We start from the raw sequence: 15,178 nt of genomic DNA, 5'->3' as shown, positions 1-15,178 counted from the left end.
GTCCATCTGTTTGCGTCCTCTCTTAATTCCTTGAGCAGTGGTTTGTAGTTCTTCTTGAAGTGTCCTTCATATCCCTTGTAATTTGTATTCCTAGGTACTTAATTCTCTTTGTAGCAATTGCGAATGGGAGTTCCCTCATGATTTGGTTCTCTGCTTGTCTGTTATTGGAGTATAGGAATGCTTGTGATTTTTGCACATTGATTTTTGTATCCTGAGATTTTGGCGAAGTTGCTTATCAGCTTAAAGAGAGTTTGGGCTGAGACAATGAGGTCTTCTAAATATACAATTATGTCATCTACAAATAGAGACAATTTGACTTCCTTTTAACCTAGCTGAATACCCTTTATTTATTTCTCTTGCCTGATTAACCTAGCCAGAACTTCCAATATTATGTTGAATAGAAGTGGTGAGATAGGGCATCCTTGTCTTGTGCCAGTTTTCAAAGGGAGTGTTTCCAGTTTTTGCCCATTCAGTATGATGTTGGCTGTGAGTTTCATAAAGAGCCCTTATTATTTTGAGATAGGTTCCATCAATACCTAGTTTATTGAGAGTTTTTAGCATCAAGCACTGTTGAATTTTGTTGAAGGCCTTTTCTGCATCGATTGGGATAATCATGTGATTTTTGTCTTTGGTTCTGTTTATGTGATGGATTACATTTATTGATTTGCTTATGTTGAACCAGGGGATCAACATAAGCAAATGTTGCATCCCAGGGATGAAGCTGTCTTGATAGTGATGGATAAGCTTCTTGATGTGCTGTTAGACTAGGTTTGCCAGTAGTGTATTGAGGATTTTCACATCAATGTTCATCAGGGACATTGGCCTGAAATTTTCTTTTTTGTGTGTGTCTCTGCCAGGTTTTGGTATCAGGATAATGTTGGCCTCATAAAATAAGTTTGTGAGGATTCCTTTTTTTTTTTTATTGTTTGGAATAGTTTCAGACTGAATGATACCAGCTCCTCTTTGTACTTCTGGTAGAATCCTGCTGTGAAACCATCTAGTCCTGGCCTTTTTTTGGTTGTTAGGCTATTAATTGTTGTCTCAATTTCTGATTCTGCTTTTGATGCTTGCTTTTTTCTTTTTAGGCTTTTTCGTTTGCCTAAATTACATGTATTGTATTTTTTCTTGCATTGTAATTTTTTTGAAATTGGACATGACATATGAAGTAATAGGAACTAAAGTAAATTGCCTTCAGTGTGAAGTTTTTTTTTTTTTTTTTTTTTCTATGTGACCGTAGGCTTTTATTTCTCTTTGGCAGATACCCAAGAATGAGATTGTTTGGTTATCTAGTAAGTGTATATTTAAAGTTGTAAGAAATTGCCAAACTGCTTTCAAAAATTGCTGTACATCTTACTCCCAGCAGCAGTGTGTTATAGTCCCAGCTCTTCCACATGCACTTGGTATTGTCAAATTTTCTTTTCTTTTAGCCACTACTAGGTGTATAGTTGCATTTTATGGTAGCTTTAGTTTGCATTTCCATAATGACTAAATCTCTCTAGGAGTTGGGTTGTACTTTCTGTTTTCTGTAGTTATGTTTCAATGCTTTCAAATTCTTCCAGTGTCCTATTTCGTGGCACCCCTGCCTACTCTAGATTCCTCAGAGTAAATCTACATTGTGCTGCCATAAAAAAGTATGAGTTCTCTCCGCTCTTTCTACCTTTCAGCTATTAGATATCTTTACTGGCTGTCATGGAGGCCTCTTGATTACCACACTTGATCTTCGATTAGTGGTAAATCACGTTCAGTTCTCAGCTATGCTTCTTGAAGGCTTGAATGCTCTCAGCAACAGGTATCCAATTTTGGGGTCTTCATTATTACTATATCCTTTGTACCTCCCCAAAAAGTGACAACTTGCACATGCCAGTGCAATTCCCTTCAACTACATTGCATTCCAATTCATTACTGATGAAATTTTATTTCTTTTATTTTTTTCTATTTTTATTGCATTTTAGGTTTTGGGGTACATGTGCAGAACATGCAAGACAGTTGCATAGGTACACACATGGCAGTGTGTTTTGCTGCCTTCCTCCCCTTCACCCATATTTGGCATTTCTCCCCAGGTTATCCCTCCCCAGCTCCCCCCACCGCTGTCCCTCCCCTGTTCCCCCCAATAGACCCAGTGTTTAGTACTCCCTTCCCCGTGTCCATGTGTTCTCATTTTTCATCACCCGTCTTTGAGTAAGAATATGCAGTATTTCATTTTCTATTCTTGTGTCAGTTTGCTGACAATGATGTTCTCAGATTCATCCATGTCCCTACAATTGACACGAACTCATCATTTCTGATTGCTGCATAATATTCCATGGTGTATATTTGCCACATTTTCCCAATCCAGTCTATCAACAATGGGCATTTGGGTTGGTTCCAGGTCTTTGCTATTGTAATAACTGCTGCAATGAACATTCATGTGCATGTGTCCTTATAGTAAAACAATTTATAATCCTTTGGATATATACCCAGGAATGGGATTGCTGGGTCAAATGGAATTTCTATTTGTAAGGCCTTGAGGAATCGCCACACTGTCTTCCACAATGGTTGAACAAATTTACACTCCCACCAACACCTATTTCTCCACATCCTCTCCAGCATCTCTTGTCTCCAGATCTTTTAATGATCGCCATTCTAACTGGCATGAGATGGTATCTCAATGTGGTTTTGATTTGCATCTCTCTAATGACCAGTGATGATGAGCATTTTTTCATATGTTTGTTGGCCTCATGTATGTCTTCTCTTGTAAAGTGTCTGTTCATATCCTTTGCCCATTTTTGAATGGGCTTGTTTGTTTTTATCCTTTAAATCTGTTTGAGTTCTTTGTAAATTCTGGATATCAGCCCTTGGTCAGAAGGGTAAACTGCAAAAATTTTTTCCCATTCTGTTGGTTGCCGATTCCCTCTAGTGACTGTTTCTTTTGCCATACAGAAGCTGTGGAGTTTGATTAGGTCCCATTTGTTTATTTTGGCTTTTGTTGCCAATGCTTTTGGTGTTTTGATCATGAAGTCCTTGCCTACTCCTATGTCCTGAATGGTTTTGCCTAGATTTTCTTCTAGGGTTTTTATGGTGCCAGGTCTTATGTTTAAGTCCTTAATCCTTCTGGAGTTAATTTTAGTGTAAGGTGTCATGAAGGGGTCCAGTTTCTGCTTTCTACACATGGCTAGCCAGTTTTCCCAACACCATTTATTAAACAGGGAATCCTTTCCCCATTGCTTGTTTTTGTCAGGTTTATTAAAGATTGTATGGTTGTAGATATGTTGTGGTGCCTCTGATGCCTCTGTTTTGTTCCATTGGTCTATATCGCTGTTTTGGTACCAGTACCATGCTGTTTTGATTACTGTAGCCTTGTAGTATAGTTTGAAATTCGGTAGTGTGATGCCCTCCACTGTGTTCTTTTTGCTTAGAATTGACTTGGCTATGTGGGCTCCCTTTTGGTTCCATATGAAGTTCATGGTGGTTTTTCCAGTTCTGTGAAGAAAGTCAATGGTAGCTTGATGGGGATAGTGTTGAGTCTGTAAATTACTTTGGGCAGTATAGCCATTTTCACGATATGAGTTCTTCCTAACCATGAACATGGAATGTTTCTCCATCTGTTTGTGTCCTCTCTTATTTCATTGAGCGGTGGATTGTAGTTCTCCTTGAAGAGGTTCCTTATGTTCCTTGTGAATTGTATTCCAAGGTATTTTATTCTTTTTGTAGCAATTCTGAATGGTAGTTCATTCTTGATTTGGCTCTCTTTAAGTCGGTTATTGGTGTAAACGAATGCTTGTGATTTTTGCACATTGATTTTATATCCTGAGACTTTGCTGAAGTTGCTTATCAGTTTCAGGAGTTTTTGGGCTGAGGCGATGGGGTCTTCTAGGTATACTATCATGTTGTCTGCAAATAGAGACAATTTGGCTTCCACCTTTCTTATTTGAATACCCTTTATTTCTTTTTCTTGCATGATTGCTCTGGCTAGAACTTCCAGGACTATATTGAATAGGAGTGGTGAAAGAGGGCATCCTTGTCTAGTGCCAGATTTCAAAGGGAATGCTTCCAGGTTTTGCCCATTCAGTATGATATTGGCTGTTGGTTTGTCATAAATAGTTTTTATTATTTTGAAATATGTTCCATCGATACCGAGTTTATTGAGTGTTTTTAGCATAAAAGGCTGTTGAATTTTGTCGAATGTCTTCTCTGCATCAATTGAGATAATCATGTGGTTTTTGTTTTTGTTTCTGTTTATGTGGTGAATTACATTGATAGACTTGCATATGTTGAACCAGCCTTGCATCCCCGGGATGAATCCTACTTGATCATGATGGGTAAGTTTTTTGATGTGCTGTTGCAATCGGCTTGCCAGTATTTTATTGAAGATTTTTGCGTCTATGTTCATCATGGATATTGGCCTGAAGTTTTCTTTTCTTGTTGGGTCTCTGCTGGGTTTTGGTAACAGGATGATGTTGGTCTCGTAAAATGATTTGGGAAGGATTCCCTCTTTTTGGATTATTTGTAATAGTTTCAGAAGGAATGGCACCAGCTTCTCTTTGTGTGTCTAATAGAATTCGGCTGTGAACCTGTCTGGACCTGGGCTTTTTTTGTGAGGTAGGCTTTTAATTGCTGCCTCAACTTCAGACCTTGTTATTGGTCTATTCATAGTTTCGGCTTCCTCCTGGTTTAGGCTTGGGAGGACACAGGAGTCCAGGAATTTGTCCATTTCTTCCAGGTTTACTAGTTTATGTGCAGAGAGTTGTTTGTAATATTCTCTGATGATGGTTTGAATTTCTGTGGAATCTGTGGTGATTTCCCCTTTATCATTTTTTATTGCATCTATTTGGCTGTTCTCTCTTTTCTTTTTTATCAGTTTGGCTAGTGGTCTATTTTGTTGATCTTTTCAACAAACCAGCTCTTGGATTTATTTATTTTTTGAAGGGTTTTTTGTGTCTCTATCTCCTTCAGTTCTGCTCTGATCTTAGTTATTTCTTCTCTTCTGCTAGGTTGTGAGATTTTTTGATCTTGCCCCTCTAGCTCTTTCAATTTTGATGATAGGGTGTCAGATTTGGATCTCTCCCCTCTTCTAATATGGGCACTTATTGCTATATATTTTCCTCTGGAGACTGCTTTAAATGTGTCCCAGAGATTCTGCTATGTTGTGTCTTTGTTCTTGTTGGTTTTGAAGAACTTCTTTATTTCTGCCTTCATTTCATTGTTTATCCAGTCAAGATTCAAGAGCCAGTTGTTCAGTTTCCATGAAGCTGTGTGGTTCTGAGTTAGTTTCTGAATTCTGTGTTCTAACTTGATTGCACTATTTTCTGAGAGACTGTTTGTTATGATTTCAGTTGTTTTGCATTTGCTGAGGAGTGCTTTACTTCCAATTATGTGGTCAATTTTAGAGTAGGTGTGATGTGGTGCTGAGAAGAATGTATATTCTGTGGATTTGGGGTGGAGAGTTTTGTAAATGTCTATCAGGTTTGCTTGTTTCAGGTCTGAGTTCAAGTCCTGGATATCCTTGTTAATTTTCTGTCTGGTTGATCTGTCTAATATTGACAGTGGAGTGTTAAAGTCTCCCACTATTATTGTGTGGGAGTCTAAGGCTTTTTCCAAGTCATTAAGAACTTGCCTTATATATCTGGGTGCTCCTGTATTGGGTCCATATATATTTAGGATTGTTAGCTCTTCTTGTTGTACCGATCCTTTTACCATTATGTTATGACCTTCTTTGTCTTTTTTGATCTTTGTTGCTTTAAAGTCTATTTTATCAGAGATGAGAATTGCAACTCCTACTTTTTTTTGCTCTCCATTTGCTTGGTAAATCTTCCTCCATCCCTTTATTTTGAGCCTTTGTGTATCCTTGCATGTGAGATGGGTTTCCTGAATACAGCACACTGATGGGTTTTGGTTTTTGAACTAATTTTCTGGTCTGTGCCTTTTGATTGGTGCATTTAGCCCATTTACATTTAGGGTTAATATTGTTATGTGTGAATTTGATACTGCCATTTTGATGGTAGCTGGCTGTTTTGCCCGTTAGTTGATGTAGATTCTTCATTACGTTGATGCTCTTTAGCATTTGGTTGTTCCTTTCTATGTGTAGTGCCTCTTTCAGGAGCTCTTGTAAAGCAGGCCTGGTGGTGACAAACTCTCTGAGTACTTGCTTGTTCACAAAGGACTGTATTTTTCCTTCACTTACGAAGCTCAGTTTGGCTGGATATGAAATTCTGGGTTGAAAGTTCTTTTCTTTAAGGATGTTGAATATTGGCCCCCACTCTCTTCTGGCTTGTTGTGTTTCTGCCGAGAGATCTGCTGTAAGTCTGATGGACTTCCCTTTGTGCGTGACCCGACCTTTCTCCCTGGTTGCTCTCAGTATTTTCTCCTTTATTTCAACCCTGGTGAATCTGACGATTATGTGCCTTGGGGTTGCTCTTCTTGTGGAATATGTTTGTGGTGTTCTCTGTATTTCCTGGATTTGACTGTTGGCCTGCCTTGCTAGGTTGGGGAAATTTTCCTAGATAATATCCCAAAGAGTATTTTTCAGCTTGAATTTGTTCTCTTTGTCACATTCTGGTACACCTATCAAACATAGGTTAGGTCTCTTCACATAGTCCCACATTTCTTGGAGACTTTGTTCATTCCTTTTTACGTTTTTTTCTCTAATCTTGGTTCCCCATTTTATTTCATTGAGTTGATCTTTGACTTCTGATATTCTTTCTTCTTCTTGGTCAATTCGGCTGTTGAAACTTGTGCATGCTTCACGAAGTTCTCGTGTTGTGTTTTTCAGCTCCTTCAATTTATTCATATTCCTCTCTAAGTTATCCATTCTTGTTATCGTTTCCTCGAATCTTTTTTCAAATCTTTTTTCAAGGTTCTTAGTTTCTTTGCATTGATTTAGAACATGTTCTTTTAGCTTCCAGTAGTTTCTCATTACCCACCTTCTGAAGTCTGATTCTGTCATTTTGTCACAGTCCTTCTCCATACAGCTTTGTTCCCTTGCTGGTGAGGAGTGTTGGTCCTTTGTAGGAGGCGAGGTGTTCTGGTTTTGGGTGTTTTCCTCCTTTTTGCGCTGGTTTCTTCCCATCTTTGTGGATTTATCCCCCTGTCATCTGAGTAGTTGCTGACTTTTCGGTTGGGTCTCTGAGTGGACACCCAGATTATTGATGATGACGTATTTCTGTTACTTGGTTTTCCTTCTACCAGTCTAGCTCCTCCACTGTACAACTGCTGAGGACCACTCCAGGCCCTGCTTGTCTGGGGTATAACTGTAGCAGCTGCGGGACAGTGAGGGATGCTACCAGTTTCTTCTTCTGCTATCTTTGTCCCAGAATGATGCCTGCCAAATGTCAGTCTGATCGGTCCTTTTTGAGGTGACTCTTTGGATATACAGGGGTCAGAGAGCTGCTTGAGGAGATAGTCTGTACTTTATAGGAGCTCAAGTGCTGAGCTGTGAGCTCCATTGTTCATTCAGGGCTGTTAGGCTGCTACGTTTAAGTCTGCTGCAGCAGAACTCATAAAACTCCTGTTTTTCCTCAGATGCTCTGTCTTGGGGAGTTGGGGCTTCCTTTATGAGTGTCCGTTGCACTATCCTGCCCAGCTAGGAGGCAGTCTAGTCACTATTTGCCTGCCGAGGCTCCGCCCTGCTGGTGTGGGGCCCGCCCTGTTGCTAAGGGCTCTGCCCTGCAGCCACAGTCTCCGCCCTGCTGCCACAGGCTCCGCCCTGCGGTGGAGTCTCTCTGTTATGGCAGGTTGCCTCAGCGATGGCAGGCTGCATCAGCAATGGGAGTGTACCTCAGTAGGGGTGGATTGCCTCGGTAATGGTGGAAGCCCCTCCCCCACCAAGCTGCACTGTCCTGGGTTCAGCTGTGCCTGCAGTGAAACTCTTTACCTGGAGTGTTTGGAATCGCCATTTTGTTTGTCCCTGTGGGAGTGAAAACCACCAAGCCTGCTCACCTGACTCTGTGCCCCAGAGTGCCTCTTTTTTTTTTTTTAAGTTGAACGGTTGGCTCTCTCCCAGGTATTTTAGTTACCTGCTGTTAGTGCACCGAGATCTGTGTGATTTCCCATGCAGCTACCCACAGTGCTAGCTCAAACGCCACTTCCCAGGAATCTCCTGGTCTGGCTCACTGTCCAAGTCCCATTTAATCAGATGGATATGCTAATCTGCCCTCCCAAATCTCTGATTGCTGGTTTAACAGAGCACCCGGACCAGTGTGTTTTGTGCAGAGTGTTGTGGAGTGCCGCTGTGCTGCGGCGCTGGCTGAAGTGGCTATACCAGTCAAAACAGCTGCGCTGGTGTCCCTTGTCTCTCCTACACCTGGGAATTTCCCCTTTCTGTGGGCAACAAAGATTTGTCTGGAAATGCGCCTTTGACTCACCCTCTGCACGTTCACTGAGAGCTGCAATCCTGAGTTGTTCTTACCGTGCCATCTTGAATTCCCCCCTATTATTCACTGATGAAATTTTAACAATTTCACCCTTATTGTATTTTAGGGTTATCAATGCTTCTCCTACTAGCCAGTAGCAGTCTTATGGTTCATCCAGTGCTGCTTACATTCTGTTTTTGTGTCAGTTTGCTGAGAATGATGGTCTCCAGCTTCATTCATGTCCCTACAAAGGACATGAACTTATCCTTTTCTATGGCTGCATAGTATTCCATGGTGTATATGTGCCACATTTTCTTTATCCAGTCTATCATTGATGGGCATTCGGTTGGTTCCGAATCTTTGCTATCATAAACAGTGTTGCAACAAACATAAATGCATGTGTCTTTATAATAGAACAATTTATAATACTTTGGGCATATAAATGAAATTTCTATTGCTAGATCCCTGAGGAATTGCCACACTGCCTTCCACAATGATTGAACTAATTTACACTCCCACCAACCGTGTAAAAGTGTTCATATTTCTCCACATCCTCTTCAGCATCTGTTGTCTCCAGATTTTTTAATGATCACCATTCTAACTGGCTTAAGATGGTATCTCAATGTGGTTTTGATTTGCATCTTCCTAATGACCAGTGATGATGAGCATGTTTTCATATGTTTGTTGGTTGCATAAATGTCTTCTTTTGAAAAGTGTCTGTTCATATCCTTTGCCCACTTTTTGATGGCATTGTTTTTTTCTTGTAAATTTGTTTTTCTTTGTAGATTCTGTATACTAGCATGATACTGGGACCAAAACAGAGATATAGACCAATGGAACAGACCAGAGGCCTCAGAAGTAATGCCACACCTCTACAACCATCTGATCTTTGACAAACCTGACAAAAACAAACAATGGGGAAAGGATTCCCTGTTTAATAAATGGTGTTGGGAAAATTGGCTAGCCATGTGCAGAAAGCTGAAATCGGAACCCTTTCTTACACCTAATACAAAAATTAACTCCAGATGTATTAAGACTTAAACATAAGTCTTAAGACATGTGTTAAGATGTCTTTAGACTTAAACATAAGACCTAACACCAAAAAACCCTCGAAGAAAACCTAGGCAAAACCATTCATGACATAAGCATAGGCCAGGACTTCATGACTAAAACACCAAAAGCAATGACAACAAAAGCCAAAATAGACAAGTGGGATCTAATTAAACTTAAGAGCTTCTGCACAGCAAAAGAAACTATCATTAGAGTGAACCAACAACCAACAGAATGGGAAAAAAATTTTGCAATCTACTCTGTCTTTTTCTTATTCTGCCCTGCTGGCTGTGGATCTACATTCAAGATGGCAGTGTTAATTAGGTAGACTTTCTGAATGACTGCATAGAGTAAAACATCACCGTCTCACCTCTCCTAACAAACACACACAATCCCTGCCCAAATGCTTCATGTTTGACCTTAAATTTTCAAAAAATACTTTTTATTTTGTTAAAAGTGGCAAAACTATTCTGAATTATTGGAATTCAGGATAGTGATGAGCTTGAAGGGTGAATGGCCAGAAGGAAGTAAGAGCAAGAACTCTGGATGACTGCTAATTTTCTGGGGTTTTTTTGTTTTGTTTTCATCTGAATGCTACTCACGTGAATGTATTCACATGAAAGGTGACCAAACTGTATAATTAGGATAATTGCATTTTATACATCATTAAAATGTTTTAAAATGTGTGCTGTTTAAGCCTCAATAATTTAAAAATTTATCTGCTGTGGCAGCTAGCATTTAAGTACTCAGCAGTGGAAATGTTAAAAAGTACATGCATTTGAAATATAATTTTTATGGAGAACTGACAAAATTTTCCTACAGAATGGATGTGGACACTTAGCAGGTGCAAACACATTTGACTCACGTGTGTCTATCCTGAGAAACTCAACATTGGCCTTATTTCTATTCAATTCAATTTTTAAATACTTTTGACCCTGATGTAGTAATGTCACCTCACACACTATTTTCTTTGCTAAGGATGACATAGCCTAACTTTCTAGATTTTAAAGCTGATTATCTCTAAATATGCCACAGAAAAAGACAGCATTTAGAGTGAACCTAGGGAGGTGCAATATAAGTCTTTATTGAATTAATCAGAATCCAAAATTTTAGTAATGTCCTTATGTTGTTCCACACCACTATAGATTGGTGGGTTTAATTTTCTTTTTTGAAATGTATTTTTTATGAACATGTAAGCCAACTTAAGTGTTTTAAAACTGTATTATAGTTTACAACTTATAGCCACCTCAAAGTGTAGTTCTTTTCTGGTTGAGCTTATAAATCATAGAGTTTTGCCACTCAATAAAATGATTTTAATACCTCTTCAACATCCTAGTACAATAGTCTTCAGGGAAATGTTTCCTTCTGTTATAAAATTACTAAATCAGTTAATCCTCTTGAGACAAATGTATCAAAAGGATTATATTCTTCCAGTGTTAAAAACTGTACAATAAGCTATTGTATTCCTCATATAGGCTAGAAACATCTCAGAGTGAACAACAAGCTATAAATCTTCTCTTTGTTCTTCTGCTGTCTGTATTATATATACATATATATGTATATATAGAAGAGACATGATAAAGATAGATACTCCAAATTTAATTTAATACAGTGTAATCAGAGAACATTTCCTCTTATTAATAAAAATTGGGAGAAGAAATGAGCCAGGTAAGCTCATGTCATAATAAAATCTTCAAGCCTAAACACCCGGACTGTGTGTTGCTGGTGTTAACGCATTTTTGGATGAGAAATATGGACAAAAGCAACATAAAAATATGAGGATATAGAACATTCAGAAATTACCTCTATGCTGGGACTCACCTAAAAAAAGACAATTGGAAATCAAATTGCTGCTAAATAAAGGTTTGGAAAAATCATGTCTTATTTTTATCATAATAACTTTGTTGAATGAAGGTAGATAAAATAATTTCTTTGTAAAGATATTGAAACATTATGGCATGAAATTATAACCAATTTTGTTTTTGTTTTTACAAAGCAAACATCAAGCTGACCATTTGAGAAGTTATACTGAAAAATTAATTGTGTTATAAGACAGCTTTGAACCTTTCACTTTGCAGAAATCTAGTGTTGAAGCATACAATAGAATCCCAGAAATACGTTTTATTAAATGAGTGCATTTTCCTTTCTATAATTATAATTGCATATGCCTCTAGTATGCATAATCTTTGTAAATATTGTGAAATATGACACTGGACAAATAGATTTTTTCTGAACTTGAAAACAGTTTTCCCTATACATAGTCATTTTGCATTCAATGTTATTTAAACATTTCATGTAAAATCTACTTCTCCTATCCCAAAGGAATTTATCTTACCTGTAACTTGCCAAAACAGCCACAGTCGCCTCTGGGATGATAATGGTGGCTGGAAACATATGACTGTCACCCAGCAACCATTTTATTATGGGATTAAGTAGAAAATTAATGCTGTCAAGTAGATGATAATAGTTGTTGTCATTGCTGTTTTGCTTTTTATTTTTAGATTTTGCAATTTAAATTTAGGCCAGACAGTGTCCATATAAATTGCTTTCCAACTGTGTTCTCTGCCATATAACTCATCATTTGGTGATTGAATTTTTCCTGTGTTTTTTTGAGCTCTAATTTAAACTGTGATCTTTAATTTAAAAAAACTTCCTAATGAATATGGATTACATTTAAGTGACCATATATTTTTACAAAATAAGATCAATCAAAAATAATGGGAAAGTAAGGGGGGAAAAGTACAAAAGAAAATGAAGAGACGTTGGGACAAAATTTTAGTTATTTGTAATCATTTATAATCACTGGAAATGCTTGTGTTTGTGTTTCACCCCAGAGCTGGAATATACACAAGGGAATAAGGTTCACATGCAACTTAACGTATGTGAACCGCATTCTTCTTAGGTAAGTGTTGTCATTATTAAGAAAAATGTGGTGATGATAGACTTTTCAGGTGATAAACGTGGGGACCCAAGTATGATCTGGAAAAAGATAGAAAAACAATCAAAATGAAGAAGTTGACATAATTTTGAATTGTTATGTGCTGAACTAGGAAAAAGAGAGAGCATGTGAATAAGATACAGAAGAAAAGAGATGACCAGGGCAACAGGGAGAAACATGAAGATCAGTGACACTAATGAAAATTGCCAGGGATGTCCAGCTAATGTCCAGATTTTGATTGACTGATGGATTTAGAGGTGGGGTCTTGTTCTGTCACCCAGACTGGAGTGCAGGGCCATGATCATAGTTCACTGAAGCCTTGAATTCCTAGGCTCAGAGCAACCCTCCTGCCTCATTCTTCCAAGTAGCTGGGATTACAGACACAAACCACATTTTATTATTAAATAGTTTGCTTTGTAGGACCCTCCTCTGTCACTGCAAATATTCTGCAAATGTGCTACGTAAACAACATAAGCATTACGTATGAGGATATGTTTTATATCTGCTTGGGTAAATAGAGAAGAGAGAACAGAGTGAGTAAGATAAACGTAAATTCAAGTTTTCAGGAAAATTGGGAAAGCAGAGCTAAAAATGGTCACGAGGCTGTAGATATTGGAAAGTTTTTAGAAGTTTGGTGAGGGTATTGAATTCCCACTGTGGAAGCCAAGATATGTTTAAGTCAACTTTACTTTGATTTTAAAAGACAGAGTTCTCAGCTGAAATCTGAATTAATGAATAGAAAAGTCTGGGGAAAAAACTAATAAACACAGAAAAAAAATTATTGAACAAAGAATGCATCACCAGATGGTATAAAATAAATACTTCAGAAAAATTCAAATACAGAAAAGTTGAAATATTATGTTAGTTCTTGTGTTTGCTTTTACATTGACATGACTTTACTGATGCAACATATTATCCCTTTCCAATTTATGGCCATTGAGAAAACAGAACGAACTCAAAACGTTGCATTTATTTAGCAACATTTTGAGTAAACATCACATAAGCTAATTTTTATAGGCTGCTGTTAATGGAGGTTGGGTTTGGGTATGGGTAGCAATGTATTTATAGTGGATCTCAAGAAAAATGGGTATCTCATGCAGACCTTTCCTCATCTGTTCTAATTTTTCTTCTTATTTTTAAAAATAGAAATCAACTATGAGAAACCATACAACAGTAACAACCTTTATTCTTCTTGGACTGACAGATGATCCACAATTACAGGTGATCATTTTTCTTCTTCTTTTTTTCACCTACATGTTGAGCATCACTGGGAATCTAACCATCATCACCCTCACCCTACTGGATTTTCGTCTCAAAACACCCATGTATTTCTTCCTCCGAAATTTCTCATTTTTAGAAGTCGCATTCACAACTGTCTGTATTCCCAAATTTCTTGTTACTATGGCAACAGGTGATAAGACCATTTCTTACAACAATTGTGCAGCACAGCTGTTTTTCACTATTCTCTTGGGGGCAACTGAATTTTTTCTTCTGGCTGCCATGTCCTATGACCGTTATGTGGCCATCTGCAAACCCTTGCATTACGCCACCATCATGAGCAACAAAATTTGCAACTTGCTGGTCTTTGCTTCATGGATGGCTGGCTTCCTAATAATTTTTCCACCACTCCTTATGGGTCTTCAGCTTGATTTTTGTGCAGCCAACACCATAGATAATTTCTTCTGTGATGTTTCTCCTATACTTCAGCTCTCTTGCACAGACACTGACATAATAGAATTAATGATGCTTCTCTCAGCCATTTTGACACTCCTGGTTACACTGGTATTAGTGATTCTTTCCTATACGAATATTATCAGGACTGTTCTGAAAATACCTTCTTCTCAACAGAGGAAAAAGGCATTTTCTACATGTTCTTCCCACATGGTGGTCGTATCCGTTTCTTATGGCAGCTGCATCTTCATGTATGTGAAGCCCTCAGCAAAAGAAAGAGTGTCATTAAATAAGGGGATAGCTCTGCTCAGCACTTCTGTTGCCCCCATGTTGAATCCCTTTATTTATACACTAAGAAACAAACAAGTTAAAGATGTTTTTAAGCATATAGTCAAAAAGATTGAACTTTTCTCAGTGAAATGAGTCACTTCAATGATATTGTTAAGGTTATGAGTAAAATAAAACAAGAGTGGAGTATGTACACAGTTTTTCAATGCTTGTATTCAAAATAATATTACCTCTTTTTTGATTTATAATTTTCATTATAGCCTTCCTAATCTCCAAAGCCTAACCTTCACTCCCATTTCTCCCTCATGCTAAGAGCACATATAAAAGATACTTCTTGGTTTTGGTCAAAATCGTTTGCTCATTATTAGTGCCTCTTTCATTTCCTCTCAAAATTCTCTCAAAGGAAGATGAAGTGACACCTTATGCTTCTTTCCACTCTTCTGGAATTTAGGAACCCAATTTGTCACATATTCTTCATAGAGTTCAATGGACTACCTTGGTCTGACCACTTAATGAGTGTATTATTGGTGGATACAAAAGTGAAAACTGATTTCTTACTTAGTGTTTAGTAGAATCTTGAAGCAAATCAATTTAATGGCATTTCTTTAATCACACAGTTTAATAGCTTCAATTTTTTAACCAGGCTTAGAGATATAGTGTATTTTCATAAGTAAACGAAAGGAAATTCAGAGAGGGTAAAGTATTACTACGGTTGCAGCTATCACATAGAAATTATAGCTGGCATTTATGGATTGCTTACAATGTGCCAAATTTTATTAAATTTATTAGTTTCATCTTCAAAACACTAGAAGACAGGTATTTTATGCTCCATTTATGGATAAAAAATATAAGACATGAGGATTAAATAATTTGTTGATGATGAAAAACAAAAACAAAAACCCAA

General features: G+C 37.8%; 1 protein-coding gene across 1 annotated transcript; it reads left to right on the top strand.

Moving 5' to 3' along the window:
• The first annotated feature begins 13,470 nt into the window (after nt 1–13,470).
• Nucleotides 13,471–14,570, top strand: LOC100397296 (olfactory receptor 6C74). The gene has a single exon (XM_002752575.8). It carries the CDS (start codon nt 13,471–13,473, stop codon nt 14,407–14,409), a length of 939 nt encoding a protein of 312 aa, XP_002752621.4. The 3' UTR covers nt 14,410–14,570.
• The last annotated feature ends 608 nt before the right edge of the window (nt 14,571–15,178 follow it).

The sequence above is a fragment of the Callithrix jacchus genome, chromosome 9, assembly GCF_049354715.1.
Source record: "Callithrix jacchus isolate 240 chromosome 9, calJac240_pri, whole genome shotgun sequence".
Lineage (NCBI taxonomy): Eukaryota > Metazoa > Chordata > Mammalia > Primates > Cebidae > Callithrix > Callithrix jacchus.
The sequence above is the reverse complement of the archived record's forward strand: the minus strand, read 5'-3'. Positions and strand labels throughout refer to the sequence as shown.